General features: G+C 42.3%; 1 protein-coding gene across 3 annotated transcripts; it reads left to right on the forward strand.

Moving 5' to 3' along the window:
• The first annotated feature begins 154 nt into the window (after positions 1-154).
• snx27b (sorting nexin 27b) lies at positions 155-20,097 on the forward strand. 3 transcript variants are annotated; one of them, XR_009939686.1, is made up of 13 exons: positions 155-598; positions 2,117-2,348; positions 3,206-3,398; positions 4,488-4,552; positions 11,632-11,736; positions 12,066-12,144; positions 12,996-13,159; positions 13,755-13,844; positions 14,337-14,486; positions 15,408-15,536; positions 16,139-16,199; positions 17,409-17,468; positions 17,602-17,649. XR_009939686.1 is itself a non-coding variant. In XM_062539142.1 (13 exons), exons 1-13 carry the CDS (start codon positions 270-272, stop codon positions 17,863-17,865), a joined length of 1,704 nt encoding a protein of 567 aa, XP_062395126.1. In that variant the 5' UTR covers positions 155-269; the 3' UTR covers positions 17,866-20,097. The 3 variants fall into 3 exon arrangements, 2 of the variants coding, with proteins under 2 accessions (XP_062395126.1, XP_062395125.1); XM_062539142.1 differs by lacking the exon at positions 16,139-16,199 and adding an exon at positions 17,821-20,097 and having other exon boundaries at positions 17,602-17,664; XM_062539141.1 differs by lacking the exon at positions 16,139-16,199 and adding an exon at positions 17,821-20,097 and having other exon boundaries at positions 17,602-17,650.
• Positions 20,098-20,813: the final 716 nt, after the last annotated feature.

Raw genomic sequence — 20,813 nt, forward strand, 5'->3', positions numbered from 1 at the left:
TATTTGTTCAAGTTGAAGTCAATTAAATATGTAATAGCTTATCCTGATTGTGCCTAGGCTACTACACGACCATATAGCTACACTACAATTCCCATGATGCTTTTATTTGTTATGTCATGATGGTTACTCCGAGACGGGCGGTCTCGAACATATCTGCTACTGTACGGATTCTCTGCTAGCAAGCTAGCCGATGAGACAAATTAACCCTCGCTAATGTATCGCAGAAGAGAGTAACGACGGTGGAGAAAAGGAGATTTGTTTTTTAAAAAATGGCGGATGTTGCGGAAGAATATGGAATTAATTCTGCTGTCCCATCACTGCAGCATTCGTCCTCTCGTAATGGGACTAGCGTCAGTTCTGCAGCCGGTAACGGGAGCGGACCCGCAGCCACCACTGTAACTACAGGCCCTCGGCTGGTCCGGATTGTGAAGTCAGATTCGGGCTATGGCTTTAATGTGCGAGGACAAGTCAGCGAGGGAGGACAGCTCCGAAGCATACATGGGGAATTGTACGCTCCTCTCCAGCATGTCAGCGCTGTTTTGCCTGGAGGTGCGGCAGATAGAGCGGGTATCTCAAAGGGTGACCGCATTCTCGAGGTGTAAGTTGTCCGGCTAACCTAATGTTAGCTAGATTAAGTTTATACCGTAACATATTATAGGCTAGTAGTATGAGATCCATAACCCACGTTGTGCTCCCCACTACCCTGTGATGACTTGGAAACACTTCACACTGACTACGTCTGTCAAACTTGTCAAACAAATCAGTCAGACCCAGTTTATAAGGCAGTGTGAGCCTGACGTGTAGCTCATCATCCTAATAAAACATATTGCTAGCTAGCTTAAATGAGCCAAACACCTACAATAGGTCAATCAGTTGGCTAGGGGTTGAGTGACAGTGACTCATGTAGCCAACGGTTCTCATTCTGCATGATCGTTAACCAAAGTTGTTGCACTGGCATTGACTTAAGTTTGTTGCGTTCCTGATAGCACGTTACGACGCCACTGTGACAGCTAGCTGGATGGTTGACCACCCTGCTTGCTTGTTGATGTTGATGTTAATATTTCAACATTTAGGCTACTATTGCCAGATGAAGTCGAGCCGTAGAGTAGAATAACAGTATCTTTGCTGACCAAGTGTGGTAAGTCGTATTCCAGTGGCATATTCAGGTTTAGAATATAGCATATAATGCCTTTTGGGATTGCTGTGGATTATAATGTTAGCTGAATGTGCACGTTGGAACCTCAGTCTCTGAAGAATTGTTGACATGCACCATTTGCTACCGAGAGGGTTGAAGCGGGGCCATAGACTGACCCAGGATCATCGGTAGTTCTATTGCCAATGTTCTCTCACTGCCAGTACTGGCACTACCACTCTGGCATTATACAGTTGTGACATATGTTTACCTACTGTAATTGGTTGATAACTGTAATGGAAGCATTTAGTTGTAAAATGTAGGCTAGTGTAAAATTGCATGCCTTGGCTTCCACTCCTTGTCACTCACACACACTCTCTGTTGGTATGCATAGAAACACTCCAGTGATGGTGAGATGTGTTGCTATGGAGAACTGACTGTCTCTGTTATGTCAATTGCTAAAAGAGATCTCATCGCCAAGGTGATGAATGGTAATTTCAAATGTCATGTATGCCTGATAGTGTCATAGATATGGTCACTGTACTTATGACACTAACGTGTATTGTAACATGTTTAATGTAAGTAAGTAAATGTTTATTTATATACCATATTTTCTCATGCAACAGAGTGTGCCTCAAAGCGCATACAAACAGCATGCCAGACAGAGTTGCGAAAGACGCCAGCACACCCGTTACTAGGCTATCAGCGTGGTGATAGGCCAACATAAAACACACATGACATCACACAGTGATGATAACAATATGAATGAGTTATATCATGGTACCGTTATGACATAACAAGCATAACAATTAGAATAAAGAAATTAAAGCAAATAAAAGTGAAGATGCTGGGCAGAGCGACATCATTCGCCAGCGCACCCGAAACTAGCACAGACAGACATGAACAAACAAATGAACAAATAGGCTTAATAAACAGAAGAAGCTGCTTCACAGGTCTCTCTCTCCTGCATCTCTTGTCTGGCAGCAATGGGGTGAACGTGGAGGGAGCGACACACAAGCAGGTGGTGGACCTGATCCGGGCAGGGGAGCGGGAACTGGTGCTTGCCGTGCTGTCGGTGCCCCAGGCCGAGACGGACAGCCTTGAGGCGGCCGACGAAGGCCCCACAGCGTGTTGCTATGACTACAGTGACAAGCAGGCAGTGCCCATCTCCATACCCACCTACAAGCATGTAGAGCAGAACTCAGAGAAGTTTGTGGTGGGTGTTTCTTATTGTATGAAGGAGAATTTCACTTATGCACTTACAGGAAAGAGACACACCAACATACATATTGATAAAGAATTGATACGCAAACATGCCACCTCAGACTATTTTTTTAGTATGCTTAAAGGTAGTTATATATGAAGAAATGTATTATTAGTAGTATTATAATCAAGGACAGGAACTTTAAGGGGGTCAGATTAGTTACAAACAGGGCTGGAAAAATTAAGAGACCACTGCATATTTTTCTGATGTCATCCTACGGTTGCTGAGTGACATAAGAATGAGTTAGTTGGTCATTTTCAAATGTGCAGTTGCATCTTCTGCCGCATTTTTTTTCACATCGGATATTTGGATATTCAGAAATTCGGACCTCCCATAGAGGGAATAAGTCATGATTTATGCTCGGAGACTCGTACAGAACTCTTTTGCCCCAAGGTACCCGACTTGACGTCGCAATCATGCTTTCCAACCACAGCGGCATCCCTTGCAACAACACGAGGCAAATCTCACTGTCATTACAAATAGCCAAGGTATTTTATCACTACATTAACACTGCAAATAGAATCACTCACCTAATAAATTATCCTTCTTGCTCAACCATAGCTAGCAGTTTTTGTAACTTATTTCTATCTTTCTTGTATTTGTTTTCCGAGCTGATCTGAACATACATCTTTGGCAGTATTCATTTTGAATATGACATCAACTCATTTGAATGTCACAGAAATGTGCAGTGGTCTCTTAATGTTTTTCAGAGCGGTATTGTAATAATTATAAGAAATTAACTGTGTATTATCATTATCATTGTTATTATTCACAGTTGTAGCATTTATAAACTGCCTGTTTTTCTTCAGGTATACAATGTGTACATGGCAGGCAGGCAGCTATGCTCCAAGCGATATCGGGAGTTTGCCATCCTGCACCAGAACTTAAAGAGGGAGTTCAGCACCTACAACTTCTCCAAACTGCCGGGAAAGTGGCCGTTCTCCCTGTCCGAGCAGCAACTGGACGCACGTCGCAGAGGCCTAGAGGAGTACCTGGAGAAAGGTGTGGGGAGGATACAGTAATTTCCCGCATATAAGGCACATTGTGTATAAGCCACAGGACAGTGTTTTATGCAAGTTAACCTCATAGCTGAAGAAATTTAGCAAAATCAATGTATAAGCCGCGGCTAATAGTCGGGAAATTACGGGTAGATAAGCTCATACACAGACTTAGATCTTCCGCACATAGCTGCCAATACAAGTGTGCCGATACATGCCGACACTTATCTTCCACCTGGCACATCGTGGCGCCAGACACGACACAAATCGTGTTCCTAGCTGATACCCAATGCAGTGAGCATTATCCTGCCAAGCACACGAGTTGATGAGTTATCAAATGAAAAAAATAGCTGTTATCACTCTAATTAATGACTAATTAAGAAACATGAGAACAACGCTTTAGAACAATGCGCTTGCAGCAGGGATTATTTTTACTGCTGGAAAGATAGCATAGATAGCATTCGATAAACAATGGATTGAGCAGTGCTGACCAAAATAGAACTAACTTGTAATCTACAAGGTGGCAGCTGAGAGGTTTGATGGTGGTGTGTGAGTTTTTATTGGAAACAATGTAATGTAATGTAATCAGACATTGAAAGAGAAGTGTGCCAGACCTACAGTATGTTGACACCTCTGTGCAAAGGCCTTTAGAATCGTACCCCTTTCAAGCCAGGTGTTCGCCCAGGATTCATCTTGGGTCGCTGTTTGTTTTGAAAGGATTATCTTGGGTTGTCCGACTCAGCACGGCGACCCAAGTGACAGGTGAGTTGGACGCGGGTCCAACCAGGGTCAGTTCCTAGGTGAATGGCACGACACGGAGCACAAAGACAGACAGCAAACGGTGGGTCAGCTAAAGGGTGGAGGGAGAGGACACAAAGGGAAAGCTTTGGGTGCCTTGGTGAAGCGCTATGCAAATGCAAGTTGTTGTGGCAATTATTTATAACATTAAAACATTCTGTGCTGGTGATGTCCATGGCCAGGTAATTCATTGCGGAAAAGTGAGTTCACACAAATGTGTCTTGATGATGGGCCCCTGGAAGATTATGAACCTTTCTAAACATTCTCTCTTTTTCCGCCTGTGTCTTATTTGCAGTCTGTTCTATAAGGGTGCTTGGAGAAAGTGACATAATGCAAGAGTTCCTGTCTGAATCAGATGAGGTAAGTGTATTGGTATTTGTCCTGGTTGAGTTGGTTCTTCATATTAATGGGTCATCCATCATCCTTCCCCTTTATCTTCTGTATTTCCCTTTTCTGTTTTCTGATGACATTACTATTATTATTATTATTATTATTATTACCTCATGTTCATATTAAAACGCCTTCAAAAGCATGAAAAGACCATGGCTATTATCATTATGTATGTATACATTATTTAGAGACATTTTAATCATAAGAGTATCATAAGATGGCTGGTCAAGCACATTGACATGGTGTAATGCATACATGTCTCTGTCATATGACATTCATATGCCTGAGGTCAGGCTCACTTCAACGTGATCTCGCTCCTGCTGCACGTTTCAGGTTTCAAGTTACCACTGGTGTCAATGACCAATTCAATACAGTTGAGCAAGGAGCCAAGGGCACAGAGAATAGCTGGTACGGTGTACATTTTAGGACATCCTCAGACTCAGGTGTCAGACTCAGAAAAACATCCGTCATCCTCAGACAAAACTGCCTCAGCGTCAGAAAAACCTCTGTCATCTTCAGGCAAAACTGTGTCAGCGTCAGAAAAAACCTTGTCATCCTCAGACTCAGGTGTCAGACTCAGGAAAACTACCGTCATCTTCAGACAAAACTGCCTCAGCGTCAGAAAAACATTGTCATCCTCAGACAAAACTGTGTCAGCGTCAGAAAAACCTCTCTCATCCTCAGACAAAATTGCGTCAGAAAAACCTCTGTCAGAAAAACCTCTCTCATCCTCAGACAAAACTTTCTCAGCGTCAAAAAAAAAACTGTCATCCTCAGACAACCGTGTCAGAAAAACCTCTCTCATCCTCAGACAAAACTTTCTCAGCGTCGGAAAAATCTCTGTCATTCTCAAACAAAACCGTGTCAGAAAAACCTCTCTCATCGTCAGACAAAACTTTCTCAGCGTCGGAAAAAACTTTGTCATTCTCCGACAAAACCGTGTCAGAAAAACCTCTCTCATCGTCAGACAAAACTTTCTCAGCGTCGGAAAAAACTTTGTCATCCTCAGACAGAACCATGTCAGGAATTAACCTCTCTCATCCTCAGACAGAACTTTCTCAGCGTCAGAAAAAACTCTCTCATCCTCAGACAAAACTGACAAAACATACAAACATAATTGAGATTACAGTATTTCTGTCTAAAATCATGCATGATAGGCCTACCAATGAATCATTCCATAGGGCACGGAATGAATAATTTAATTAGTCTGTGAACCGAGCTAACTAGCTAGCGGACGCTAGCTTAAAAAGCAATGGAAGTGAATGGCAGTAACCATGACAATATAGCTATGCGCTGCTAGGTCACTAACAGTTGAAAGACTCCGCTTAAACTGTATATACCGTTGCTAGTTCACTTGAGTATAAACTACCCACTTTACCTAATGTCACTAATGTTATTCAGGTAGTTGTCATTTCAAAGAATGACAGCTCCGTTTAAAATGTTACCTTAGCTAGCTAGCCAGCAACCAGACAGCAACCAACAGCAGCATGGTCTGATATTAAGTTATTTTCTTAACAAATCCATACACTAAAAAATACACTATTAGGCTTGAAATGATCGGGAAGACTTACAGATTATGACAAAATATTCCAAAATACCGTCAACAAATCCAGAAAGCCATAATGACCAATTTATTGATAACATTCCACAAGTAGCTGCTATCCCATTGATATTAATGCAGCGAGGGCGTACTCCCATTGAGGGGCTAGCTGTCTGGTTGCTGGCTAGCTAGCTAGCCGCCTAGCTAGGTAACATTTTAAACGGAGCTGTGTCATTTCTTTGAAATGACAACTACCTGAATAAGATTAGTGACATTAGTTAAAGTGGGTAGTTTATACTCAAGTGAACTTGCAACGGTATACAGTTTAAGCGGAGTCTTTCAACTGTTAGTGACCTGGCAGCGCATAGCTATTTGTCATGGTTACTGCCATTCACTTCCATTGCTTTTTAAGCTAGCGTCCGCTAGCTAGTTAGCTCGGTTCACAGACCAATTAAATTATTCATTCCGTGCCCTATGGAATGATTCATTATTATCATGCATGATTTTAGACAGAAATACTGTAATCACAATTATGTTGGTATGTTTGTCAGTTTGTCTGAGGATGAGTTTTTTCTGACGCTGAGAAAGTTTTGTCTGAGGATGAGAGAGGTTTTTCTGACACGGTTTTGTCTGAGGATGACAAAGTTTTTTCCGACGCTGAGAAAGTTTTGTCTGACGATGAGAGAGGTTTTTCTGACACGGTTTTGTCTGAGGATGACAAAGTTTTTTCCGACGCTGAGAAAGTTTTGTCTGACGATGAGAGAGGTTTTTCTGACACGGTTTTGTCTGAGGATGACAAAGTTTTTTCCGACGCTGAGAAAGTTTTGTCTGACGATGAGAGAGGTTTTTCTGACAAGCTTTTGTCTGAGAATGACAAAGTTTTTTCCGACGCTGAGAAAGTTTTGTCTGAGGATGAGAGAGGTTTTTCTGACGCTGAGGCAGTTTTATCTGAGGATGACAGAGGTTTTTCTGAGTCTGACACCTGAGTCTGAGGATGTCCTAAAATGAACACCGTAAGCTGGTGTCTTGCTCGCTCTGATGATGAGATGGAGGCAAATAAAATAAGGGCATGGGTCAGGGGCGGAGCTAATGGTTCACTCTAGACGGGGCGAAGACCTATAGTGGGCCCCTCCCCCTGCGTGCGTGCGTGCGTGCGCGCGCGCGCAACAAGACTTTCAAAGCGCTGACAATATTTGTCCTTTCCACGGTTAGGTTCGTGCATGGTCCGTTAAAAAGTAGCCTTAGAGTACTACTATACTAACGTAGCTTTCTGACAAGCACACCCATTCCCTACCTTGTTCTTGCCCATCTGAAATAACGCCTCTAGCTTTGCTGCCTCCATCCTTTCTGTTTTCGTTGTTTACATCCATGATGAGTCTTAAGTTAGTAAATTAGCTTAACAGTTTATGGCGATAAAACAGCAAATAGGCCTATCGCCGCGTAAAAAGCAACAAAAATAGGCCTAGTCTTGCGAGCCTGCGTGCGTGCGTAACCTATTGTCTCTCTGCTGCTCAAACAAATTATGTGCATATTAGGAATGAGAATGTGTCGTCACAGCCGTGAGCTGAGCTCCTCCAAACGGAGCTCCTCCCCTGGTTGGAAGGGTGGTCCTGATACCAGGCGGCAAAGAATTGTTTAAGGTGTGTTGTTAACCCGGTAGGTTCTAATTCCGCACAACTTGACAATGATTGGAAATCACTGCTGTGTGAAGAACTGCCCCCGTACCTCTTCTTTGTTTTCCCACTTAAGAACTTAGCTAGATAAGTGCCTTGCACCATTCGTACACTAAAAGCGATCATACGGTAGAGTTTTGTTTACAAGTGGCAACCGTTGCTAAGAGGAAAAGTCATGCCTTCAGGCACTCCCGGTTATCTTAACTTTGAAACGCTTTTCTTTCTTGGAATTTGCCGTTTTTACTAGATAATGCTGCCATTTCCATGGACTTTAGATATTTAAGAAATGAAACGTGTTCTACGCTGACGTCGACGTGCGCCGAATGCTGGCAGGAACCCTTCGGTCTAGCAGCTATGCGAGTTTTCAGAGGACTGAGCTACCGAAAACAATAGCAGCAAGCTAAAATTAGCAATAAATGTTTGGCTCATATATCGTGAGTACACATAATAAAGGCTGATATTTCAAACGAGCTGTCTAAAACTGGTAAATGTGTTTATATTTAGGCCCGACTTTACACTGTAACGTTTTTAAGACAGGTGCGGGGTTGTCTTAAAGTTGCGAGGAAAATTAAACCTACATTTAAGATCTTTGTTTTCAAGAATACCATTTGTTCTTAAGTCTTTATTCATGAATATCAAATCTTCTTAAATTTGCTCCTAAGACAAAAGATAAGAAGAAAGCACCACTTAGGAAGTATTTTTGTCTTAAAAAGGCTTCGTGAATCCGGCCCCTCGAGGCTTGTAGATCCTGCACCCAACCACAGCAGAAAGTCTCATAACTTTCTAACGACTTGTGGCTTTTGAACTCTTGCATAGTGTAGTAACTTTGGATGCTGGAGAGCTTCTCCAAATATCGCTGCTTTGCGCTTGGTATAAGCTTGTCCTTGTACGGTCCTTGTAGACAAGAATCTAGACCACAGTTTTGATGAGTCTCTAAACGCGACTCTTCGGAAGGCGTTGCCCCTGGCAACCAATGATACACCCTTCCAAGATGGAGGATAGGCTCAGCCCCCTCCCAAATTGTCACGTGCTCGCTCATTCCTAATAGACCTAGGCTAGCCTACTTCTGACTTTGATAGCCTAACGTGTTCACTAACTTTGCAGAAAATTGTAGCCTATGTCATGCAGTTAATGGGATACTGTGCTGCATTATGGTAGGCCAATTTTTTATGAATACACACACACGCGCACACGGGACATTTTCTCTCGTTGTTGAGCAATGCGCAATGCGTACGGCCGTACACCTGCAGGTAGGCTACGCCTGCCAGCTACTCGGTGTTTATCCCAACATCATGTTTTTATTTAAGCCATTCCATGTTGTGCTTATTGGCTGGGGCATGTTGTTTTCTTTCATGTCGATTCAAGATTGTTTGTGTAGGCTAAACTACCGGTCAAAACTCTCACAGTTGAATTTCACTACGCTTGCCCGTTTAGGCTTATTGTTTTTGTTGTTGTTGTTGTTTTTACAAGATTAGGCAATACACCGAGGCAGGAACTCCACTGACACTAAGTGTTGGTGACAGAGGTAGCCATACCGTACGGTATCTCAAGTTATGGCCGGGATTTGTATTTATTGGCTGCGCAATAACTTAACCAACACAGCGCACGTTGAATGAATTGACTGCCTTGTGCGTAAACAGCGGTGGAAATCCCGACAGTGTTTCAACTACATGAAACATAAGTAGTGAACCATCAAATACCCTCTTATTGCATTGGCCATCAGTCCAAACATTAAGCAATATAATCAAACAGTGTAAGAGTAAATTAGACCCCAAAACAAACCAAAAATGTTCTGCTTTTGATGGCATGCCGCTCCGTTCCAAATGAAACGCATGTCTCACAATTAAACGCACGTATGCAGAGCCTAATTAGCCTAAATAAAATGGGCATAATTTGAGGAGTTACAGGTAGGCCTAGGCAATCTCCTGCCAACAGCCGATCTTCTTGTCTCTATTGAAGTTTTAGCCTACCTATTTCGTGTGTTTACAACAACATTGACATTGACATGTTCCGTGTGCGGATATAGAGAGGCTTTCCAGGCTATCAGAACTTTTTTTTTAACCGTTTATGTTCATCGGCGCAGCCTACTATGCGAACTGACAGCTGTTGCCACGCGTATGCTCCAGACTCTAAATAGGTATATAGATCTTGCTAACTCACTTGATTTTCTGTAATACGGTAAATGCAACCTGTAGCCTAGGCTACCTCATAAAACCCAGACAGGTCGTGCATCAGTTTCGCTTTTAAAACACGCCAGTGTAGCGTGAGAGGGGAAATGCCTGTCGCGGGCTATGTAGTGTTTAAGGGCATGACAGACGGGCTCCCATTGTGAGGGCACTCTACGGACCAGCGGCATCTTTAGTAGCATCTAGCAATCAGTACATATAAGCATCGTTAAATACAACAATTCAGCAAGATAGATTTGGCCAAAGGTGGGCCCCCTGCCTGCACCCGTGGGCCCGGAGCGACCGCCCCCCCTGCCCCCCCACTCGCTCCGCTATTGGCATGGGTGGCTGGGTTGTTTTGGTTTGACACAAAGTCGAATGGGAGAAGTGTCACTTCATTCACACAATGCCCTCAGAAGGAGTATCACATTAGTAATTTGTGTACATGTGGTCGTCTAAACATCCCTCACTCATTGCCTCTGGATGGTTCCTCAAACATCATGAAGGGATATGAAAAACTGATATGAAAAGGCTGAGAAGTCCCCACCTCCACCCTCAAGTACTTATGTCTCTTAACCCTTTCATGCACGCATTATGAAAAAAAGTGTTTAGATTTTTTTAGTATTGATTTTAGTACTCTATATGAGCCCAATATTGAAAATCAGTTGGAATTTTTTAAAAATATGCTTTTATATAGAAGTTATGTTATTGTCCACGTATGTGGACAGTGCGCAACAAAGGGGTAAAAAAGGATAAAATGTAATGACAGAAAATGTGGAAACTATGGCCCTCTACTTCCTCCATACTACCCACCCAGCCCTCTACTACCCCCATACTACCCACCCACCTCTCTACTACCTCCATACTACCCGCCCAACCCCTCTACTACCCCCATTATTGCTCACCGACCCTCACCCACCCCTCTACTACCCCCATATTACCCACCTCTACTACCACCACTACCCAACCACCCCTCTACTACATCCATACTACCCACCCCTCTACTACTAATCCACCCACACCTCTAGTACTCTCATACCCACCCCTCTACTACCCACCCAACCCTCTACTACCCCCATATTACCATACCACCTTGGCATTACCACATGAAATTAGGTCATTATTTATAAATATGTTTACCAAATGTTTGTTTCTTTGTAATTTAAAGCAATTAAAATCATATTTGAAAAAAAAAAAAAAAAAAGTCCTAGTTACAAAATCTAATTTTTGGCCATTTAACTCCCCTGTTGCGCAACGTCCACATACGTGGACAGTTGCTTTTTAGGGTCTACAGACTCCATTTTACATCCGATTTAATTTCTGAAAACATAGAGTTGTTCAACACACTCTCCTGTACAGCATAATATTTTTTTTACATGATTTTGCCTTCTTGAGTACTAGCTTTTTACAGATATGCCTGGAGCATTCAGCATATGGCCATTACTGTCACTCATGTTGAATTGATGATGTCATCAAGCAGTCAATATTCCAAATATAGGATGATACATATTGTTAATATATTGCCAAGGACCTACTAAAACTGCCCTATAGTGGATTGGTGTATATCAACATGATAAATAAGTAGAAAACAGAGTTAAAGTTACTGTCCACGTATGTGGACGTTGCGCATGAAAGGGTTAAGTGTTATGTCTTGATTCTTCTTGCCTCCAGAACTTTAATGGCGTGTCAGATGTGGAGCTGAGAATAGCCATGCCGGACAAAACGACAGTCACAGTCCGAGTCCGTAAGAACAGCACCACCGACCAGGTCTATCAGGTAAGATACTGTAGGTCTGTTGGGGGTGGTGGTAGTTAAGGAGCAGGGCTAGCATGCAGTGGCCAGAAACAGGTTGTGGGTTCAATTCGTGGCCATCATTGTGCCCTTGAGCAAGGCACTTTAACCCGAGTTGCTCTGGGTAGACTGGCCCTTGTAATAGTTGATGGCGCCTTTCATGTTGTGACAAATTAATATCAATGCTACACAGAAAATAGCAAGTGCTTTGTGATAAAATAGTTACATGGAGTCTGTGTGTGTGTGTGTGTGTGTGTGTGTGTGTGTGTGTGTGTGTGTGTGTGTGTGTGTGTGTGTGTGTGTGTGTGTTTCAGGCTGTTGTGATGAGAGTCAAAATGGATAGCATCACAGCCAGTTACTTTGCACTTTTTGAAGTGATTAACCATACATTTGGTAAGTACGTCTTCATGAGCTTTCATCTGAGTGTCTGTACATCTGGGTCAGTTGAGAGTATAGGCTTGGCCATCTGCCATGCCACATAATAGACATAGTGGACAGAATGTAATAGACAATAGGCTGTGTTGGGAGCATGTGTGTTTGCCCTCTTCTGTAATGAGTGTATGTGTGGGAGGTATTGTGGAGATTTCAACTAGAGAGCTAAGAATCTGTACCCTTGTTATTACAATTCCTACAAATCATGTCAACCCTATATTTAACTAAGATTATTAAGAGTACTGTAGTTCAATATTCAACTAATTTAATTAAAAATAGTTCAAAGACAACATATCAGCTGTTGAAGGACAGAAGCCTCATTGTTGTTTGGGAAAATATATTTTAGTTTTGAATTCATTGCCAGCAACAATTGTCAATTATGTATAGTGTTGACATGATTTGTAAATCATAACATTCTTTTTTTATTCCTGTTTCACAAAATGTCCCAGCTTTTTTGGAATTTGGGTTGTAAGATGTTTAGATTGTATTAAATATTTAGACTGATCTTATCGTGCTTCAGACTGTAATAGGCTATTAGGCTGTGCTAGTAAGGGACCAGTGTATTAGTATAAGACACACACACACACACACACACACACACACACACACACACACACACACACACACACACACACACACACACACACACACAGTGCCTCCCCCAGAACTATCTTGGTTGTGGCCTGAGTATTAGTTGCTGTATATCTTTGCTTCAATACCTGACTTTCTCTTGTCACCCCATGATTGCATCTCTCTCTCTCCCTCTCGCTCTCTCTCTCTCTCTCTCTCTCTCTCTCTCTCTCTCTGTGTAGTGCGTAAGCTGGCCCCTAATGAGTTTCCCCATAAGCTGTATGTGCAAAACTACACATCTGCGGTGCCTGGCACCTGCCTGACCCTCCGCAAGTGGCTCTTCAGTGCAGAGGAAGAGGTGCTGCTTAACGACAACCAGCTGGCCATAACCTACTGCTTCCACCAGGTGTGCATGTGTGTGTGTGTGTGTGTGTGTGTGTGTGTGTGTGTGTGTGTGTTTGTGTGAGAGAGAGAGAGAAAGAGAGAGAGAGCTGTGGATGGCTGTGGATTCTTAAAAAGTCTTACAGTAAAAGTCACTTTTTCTAAAGATAAGGCCTTAAAAAGTATTGCATTGTTTTAAATTCAGATTGGATGGGTCTTAAATATTTTTTAGTCGTGTCATCACAGAAATGCAGGCAATCTGTTCTGTCAGGTCAAATAATTATGTCCGGTCCGGTATGCCCTGCATTTGTTTGTTGTGCATTTGTGTTCTGTACTTGTTATGTGAGAGGGAAAAAGGTGCTGTGATTTCAACTTGGTAGGCGTAGTTGTAGTCTATGCAATTACAAAGCAAATCCAATTGTGTGTAGCATGATATCCAAACAATCCAACTGAAAATCCAACAACACCTTGCAAATTATCCTCCCGAGTCAAGTAAGTGACTTGATTTGCCTCTGCTTGTTTCTTTCTAGCCAACCCTCTCTCTGTAACTTCTCTCTGCTTGTCTTCCTCACAGTATTCCATGCATCACTCACTCTCTCCTCCTTCTCTCTCCCAAAAAGGCCATGGAGGACGTCAAGAAGGGATCCATAAAGGTGGGGGAGAAGTCCTATCAGCTCCAGAAACTTGCCGAGCAGAAGAAGATGAATATTGTAAGTTGTGTTGAGCAGTGGGTGTTTAGATTTTTGCAGTTCATTTTTCAATGTATTTTCTCCCCAGTCTAAAGGGCCAACAGGTGTAGTTCTGCAGTCTGTTTGTCCCTTGTGCTCCAGGGGATAGATAAACGATTCAGTAGATTCAGTCCTCTATCGCCACCTGTTGGCCTTGAGTGAGAAATGCACAGGATATTAAAGATGAGCAACACTTCACAGTAGTAACATTCCTTCACCCTCCTTTGTGATTTTCCTGCTGAGGCCTTCATTTCTAGCTTGGTCAAATGAGCAAGAATAATTTCCAAGTGCTCAATATTCCTTTCCATGAAAAAGGACAGAGATTGCTATTTTACTGACTACTGATTTATTACCGATATTTATTATCGCACTGTTAACATTCTATTACATAACGAACATAACATTCTGTTTCCACTTCCCCTCTTTGGCGCTCTTCTCTTGACTCGACACGTTTCTCTGTCGTTTCCCCATCAGTACTTGAGTATGCTGAGCACGTGTGAAGGCTACAACGAGATTGTGTTCCCTCACTGCGCGTGCGACTCGAGGCGCAAAGGCCACGTGGTCACTGCCGTCAGCGTCCACCACTTCAAGCTGCACGCCTGCACCGAGGACGGCGCCCTGGAGGTGAGGCGCCGCCATGGCCGCCGTCGCGACGACTCTCTCTGGACAGGCGCGTCCTTCGCCATGCTCGAAAAATCTGTTTTTTTTTTAAATACAGAATTAGAAAGCACTTTCACTTCAGTTCTCACCACGTGCATCAAGTATATTACACATAATGTCATGCGAGTGTGAGTCTGCCGTTTCAAAAGTGGAGGAATAAAGGATATTGCCCCCTAGAGGTCTCCAAAGAGGGCAGCTCCAGGTTGCATTTGATTTTCAGGACACATTTACACTTTTGGTTATTTTCATAAGCTGCTGTACAAAGTGATGAGAATATGTGCCTTAAAGCAACACTAAAGCACTGGATCCAGGAATTGATTTTAATGTGGTGGCAGACAGTGCTTGGCGTATCCTAAGACCTAAGCCATGTAAGAGCAAACGTATAGATTTTTCTGTCAGTCATATATTATTTAGAATATCAGTGTTGACTGTAAAATTGTCAATATTGTTTATAGAAATAAGTTGAAGCACATTCTACTGTAGTTAGCCTGTTGCGACTGCACTGAGTTATAACGTAAACAGTATGGACAGAAGATGAAAACCGGTCGGAAGTAGGGATTCATGAAAAAGGTGGATAGAGGAGCTTAAGCCCAATGGTTTTACTCTCACGTAGCAATAAAGAAATGTTAAATCATGAAAATGTAAGTGCTATTACAATAGCTTTGGTGTGTTAAGATTACTACTGACAGGTGTGACAAGGTAAATGGGGAAAACATTCAAAGGAGGTCGGGCAACTGCTGCTACAGTACTTCCTTAATATATTCCTACATTCATTCCCTTTTAAAATTCCAAGCATTTGACTCAAGATGTGCCGTTTGAATGCTAGATTTGGCATGGAATGTGTGAGTGAGACACTAATGATCCTTCCGTGTTGTGTGCGTTCAGAACCAAGTGATTGCCTTTGAGTGGAGTGAGATGCAGCGCTGGGACACGGATGAGGAGGGCATGGCCTTCTGCTTCGAGTACGCCAGGGGAGAGAAGAAGCCACGCTGGGTCAAGGTCTTCACCCCCTATGTAAGACTCTAGATCTTCACCCCCTATGTAAGATTCTAGATCTTTACCCCATACTGTATGTAAGACTCTAGATCTTCACCCTCTCTGTAAGACTCTAGATCTTCACCCCATATGTAAGACTCTAGATCTTCACCCCTATGTAAGATTCTAGATCTTTACCCCATACTGTATGTAAGACTCTAGATATTCACCCCCTATGTAAGATTCTAGATCTTTACCCCATACTGTATGTAAGACTCTAGATCTTCACCCTCTCTGTAAGACTCTAGATCTTCACCCCCTATATGTAAGATTCTAGATCTTCACCCCTATGTAAGATTCTAGATCTTTACCCCATACTGTATGTAAGACTCTAGATCTCCACCCCCTATGTAAGATTATAGATCTTTACCCCATATGTAAGACTCAAGATCTTTACCCCCTATATGTAAGACTCAAGATATTTACCCCCTATATGTAAGACTCAAGATCTTTACCCACTATGTAAGACTCAAGATCTCTACCAGACTCAAGTTTTTTACCCCCTATGTAAGACTCAAGGTTTATCACAGTACAGTCACATCTATTACATATAGTAATTTGGCTGACGCTTTTATTCAAAGTAACTTGGAACAAATAAGAAGACAATGAAATTCTACTTGAACCAAACAAGAGCAAGGAAAGGTAACTTTAACTTGTACATTACTTAGGCATTTAAAGGTGAACTATGCAAGTTGTTTAGCTTAAAGCTGCCGTCGGCAGCATTTTTTTAGTCATATTAGCTTGAACTGTCATGGGATTCTGGAGGTAGAATATTTAATAGGCTGTTTAGGAAAAATCGCGAATTCTCTAGCTCCCTCTGAAGCCTGTAATCGTGCTTGCAAAAATCGAGCGCTCCCTATTTTGTTTAAGCAATCACGTTAGGGGGGAGGAATCGCTACCTGTCAGTCACAGCTTGTGCACATGCTGCTATCCAACCGCTGCTACTCTACTGCTCACATACACAACCTCGTCTCCAGAGGGGGAGGGGTTTGGGGGGCAGTTTGGAGCTTGGTAGAGGTTGGGGGAGGGACCTGAAAGTTGTATCAGTTTGAATTTTCCGACTTTAGACTCGGAATTTTGAAGGCTTGCCGACGGCAGCTTTAATTTGCCTTAAACTGATCAGCTTCACAGTCATTGTAATGCTTATTTGACTTATTTCGGGTTGTTTATATTTATGTTTATGTTTAATGCTTATCATTTTGGGTGAATGATAGCTGTCTCGCTTCCCCCTAGTTTGTACCACAGCCTCGCGATCATGCTTATGGAAAGGCAGACTGACCGATTGAGTAGTGTTGTAAAATATACATGGCTGTAGGGGAAGCTCTGCAGAGAAACCTGCAAGCGTAAAACGAGAAAACAGCAAAGAAATCGCCAAACCTTTAAGCGCTCAAATACCTAAAGCTAACACTTCACTAAATGCAGGCAAGCCATGCAACCTAAAATATGTGTTGGCACAGCACTGGTGCCTGCCTCTGTATTGTCATGTATTTACAACAGCCTTATTTTAAAATGTGTATGTTTGTCATATCCCACTCAACTTGCAGTAGGAAGATAAGTTTGTCTTCTATTTGTCTGATGACATTTGTGCAGCTGTCCCAAATGATAATCAGATTATGCATGTTCTGTAAATCCAATCCAACTGAGCCAGATCAATCAGAACTCAACTAGGAAACACACACACACTTGCAGTTACACATGGGTATACCCATGTTAATGCCACACACGTGCGCGCACACATACACACGTAGGCTTACATGAGTATTGCCCTGTACTTGTACACAGCGCAAGGAAATGAAGATGATTGTGTAGTATACACCATGTAGATCATTATGCGTTTTGTGTCTTCCCCAGTTCAACTACATGCACGAGTGTTTTGAGAGAGTTTTCTGTGAGCTCAGATGGAGGAAAGAGGTAAGCCCTTTTCATCTCTTGTCATCGCTAGCCAATTTATAGAAGAAAGTGGCTCGATTTTTACATTTGTGTTGTTGTATGTAGCCAATTATATTCTCTCTCTCTCTCTCTCTCTCTCTCTCTCTCTCTGTAGCTGGAGGAGGAGGTGACTGATAAAGACAACAAGAACTGCAGCAGAGATGGTATGTGTAGTAAGGTAAGGCATTGCCTGCCTCTTTCTCTTCATCCTTTTCCCACTATTTCTGTGTGTTTGTTGTTTCACAACACCTCTTCATTCTCTTTCTGTGTGTTTGTTTGTGTGTGTGTGTGTGTGTGTGTGTGTGTGTGTGTGTGTGCAAAACTTCTGTTACAGAATATCTTCCAGCTGCTGAGAAACAGAAGGGATGGAGGCACTTGAATGAGGAGGTCATTACCTCTTGAACACTGGCACAAACACACACACACACACACACACACACACACACACACTAACTCAATATAAATATTACACTAAAGCAAGCATTGTGAAGAAGTAAATGTATATATGCCTATCATTAGACATAAGAGTCCTCTGAAAGAAGAGAAACTCGTGGGTGCATTTTAAAAGTGATTTAAAATATCCATAGATTTCTGCATCAAACATTGCACTTCACCTCATCGCAACTCCCATGACACACCGTGTCTTCGACTGACAGATGAATCAGACACTATTAAGCAGCCAGCAGGTACAAATGGAAACTTGCCGGGAGACTGACTGAGATTGTGTGTCGCATTTCACTGTGACCAACCAACCTAATCCCCTGCATGACTGGAGAAAGGGAACAATATCTGCATCAAGAAAAAAAAACTGGCTCCTCCTTTGAAACACATGGATGAACTTCTTGCAAGAAAGGAAGGATATCTGCAATGCCATTAGTCTAGAGTATGGGTATTATGGCAACATCCTTAGCTAGGAGCAACTTCTAGGATGTGACTGGACTGGAGAAGGGCTCTGGGTGGACTTGTCTTGCCCAACTTGGACTTGTAGAACAGAAAATGGCAGGACACTCACCCGAGATCTATAGTGAAGAAAAGGCTGGTGAACAAAACTCACACAAACTACATACACCACACTACACTACACTACACTCATCTCCGAGGGGAATAATCATGAGTTTGATCAAGCAAAGGAGAGTGAGTACGTCAATACGGACAAGCCTGCCTGCTTGTCTGGAGTGGAAAAAAACGGACAGGAACAGTAACCTTATTCATGTAAATTTGTGTTTACTTTTCTCCTGACTTTGGCATCGCATTGTTTGAATCATTTCAATTGTGCCAGTGCTTTTTTGGGGGGGGGGATCTGATCTCACAATTTATTCTGTGCATGTAGATGCATTTCAACACTGTGTTGAGATGTTGAGTGTTTGTGTGTGTGTGTGTGTGTGTGTGTGTGTGTGTGTGTGTGTGTGTGTGTGTGTGTGTGTGTGTGTGTGTGTGTGTGTGTGTGTGTGTGTGTGTGTGTGTGTGTGTGTGTGTGTGTGTGTGTGTGTGTGTGTGTGTGTGTGTGTGTGTGTGTGTGGGAGAGGTCTGGGCTGCTGCTCCCAGATTCATTTCAGTTTCTCTTTCTCCTGGTCTAAGGGCATGTGTGTGTGAAGAAAAATGAGAGAATGAGGTGTGCACAGGCTTTGATTGTTCTTTTTTGTTCACATACTGTAGCTGTCCTTGACGTCGCAGGAGAATACCTCCTGCCATGTTCCTGCTGAAACGCACTATGTGTTATGGGTAGGCCTCATCCGTATGCTCTCTGTCGCTGTCACTGGCATTCTTAAGTGACTTCCTGACGAGTCCTCACGGCAGACTGATCAACCTCTGTGTGTGTTGGGATCAGTTAGCACGACAGTATTATTATTATTATTATTATTATTCAGTATTACAGTTTTGATGTATTGAGGTTGCAGTGTGTAGCAGAATAACTTGCACAGAATACAAAAGACACAGAAATTGAACGCATAGACATTCTTACCAGTTAACCAACGTAGAGCCACCCTCTTACAACTTCAAATTATTGTTGCATCCCTGTGGTCAAACACCAGAGATAAGGGCTGATCTGGCCGATTACTGGAAAGCTACGAACACAAAGTTTGGTGAAGTTCTGTTCTGACTGATGCAAGTATTCATGAAAGACTCACTTTTTCTATGGACCCAATGGGAGTCTCTGAATGTGATGTGTGAAGCAGGCCCTTTGTTCCTGAGCTTCACACGGACCTACGGAATTCAGACATCCATGCTCTCCTGGATCTTAAATGCCGTTACTTGATTGTTTTGCCATTGGAGGTCTTTCTGTTTCTCTTTCTCTCTTTCTTTCTCTCTCTCTCTCTCTCTCTTTGTCGTCTGAGTTGACAAAGAGAAAGATTGCTCCATAATTTATTTCAGTATTAGAACTGCAGACGCTTCAGGTCTTTGAAGAACAGGAAAAAAAACTATTTATGCTGTAATAAAAAATGTTGAAGGACTCTGCACTATTTCCTTAATGAATGAAATTGGCCTTTAACAAATAGAGCAAAAACAACAAAAACTGAAAGCATTTTTGAGGACTTTGCTTCTGAACAGTCTTTGACAGGCATATTTGGTTAGTGTAAAGATAAGTTGTAAAATATTCTTTTAAATAAAAAAAAAGTATTGAAGACATTTGTTTTTCAAGTGCATTTTGTTTGTGTGACTAAACCATGCTTAAGCATATTTGTTATTATTGTGAGGTCCATTGTAATCCATTCAATTTCAATATTTAACAAATTGATGCAGGGACATGAATGTCCTTATTTGGGAATTGATAGATCATGATAAATCATATACCCCCTTTCAAAAGTGAAATGTTTGTGGTGAACTTCTAGTGAAATTCTTTTGCCAATTTTGCCCACTATGGAAAACATCCAGCAATGTGCTTGCTGCTCATTTGCATATTTTTATGTGCTTGATAATTCACCATCAAAATCAAAATGAACATGCTTCAAATCAATGGAAGAGCTCTGAACATCTTTGAGATCAAATGTAAGGCTTGTCCTGGTAGCGTTTACAGAAACAGGTAGAAATAATTGGGGAAAAGATGAAGTTGAATGGAAACGCAGCTCAGGAGCAAGTTCAGCAAGTTGGATGCAAGCTTAAGGAAAACTCTGATTTATTTTGAATTCCTTTGATGCAGGGGTAGCCTATCACACAGAGCACAAGTTGATTTCAACAATAGAATTCAACCATTCAAGTATATCATCAGGTGACGCCTGTTAATTAAAAGTGGCAGGGATTGTTTTATTTGGACCCTCCCTGTTGGATTTTATTTCGTAGTGACAACCCAAACAGAACAGAGTCGTACTCGACATGGCGGTAGCAAAG

Source organism: Sardina pilchardus, chromosome 6 (assembly GCF_963854185.1).
Source record: "Sardina pilchardus chromosome 6, fSarPil1.1, whole genome shotgun sequence".
NCBI classification, from domain to species: domain Eukaryota; kingdom Metazoa; phylum Chordata; class Actinopteri; order Clupeiformes; family Clupeidae; genus Sardina; species Sardina pilchardus.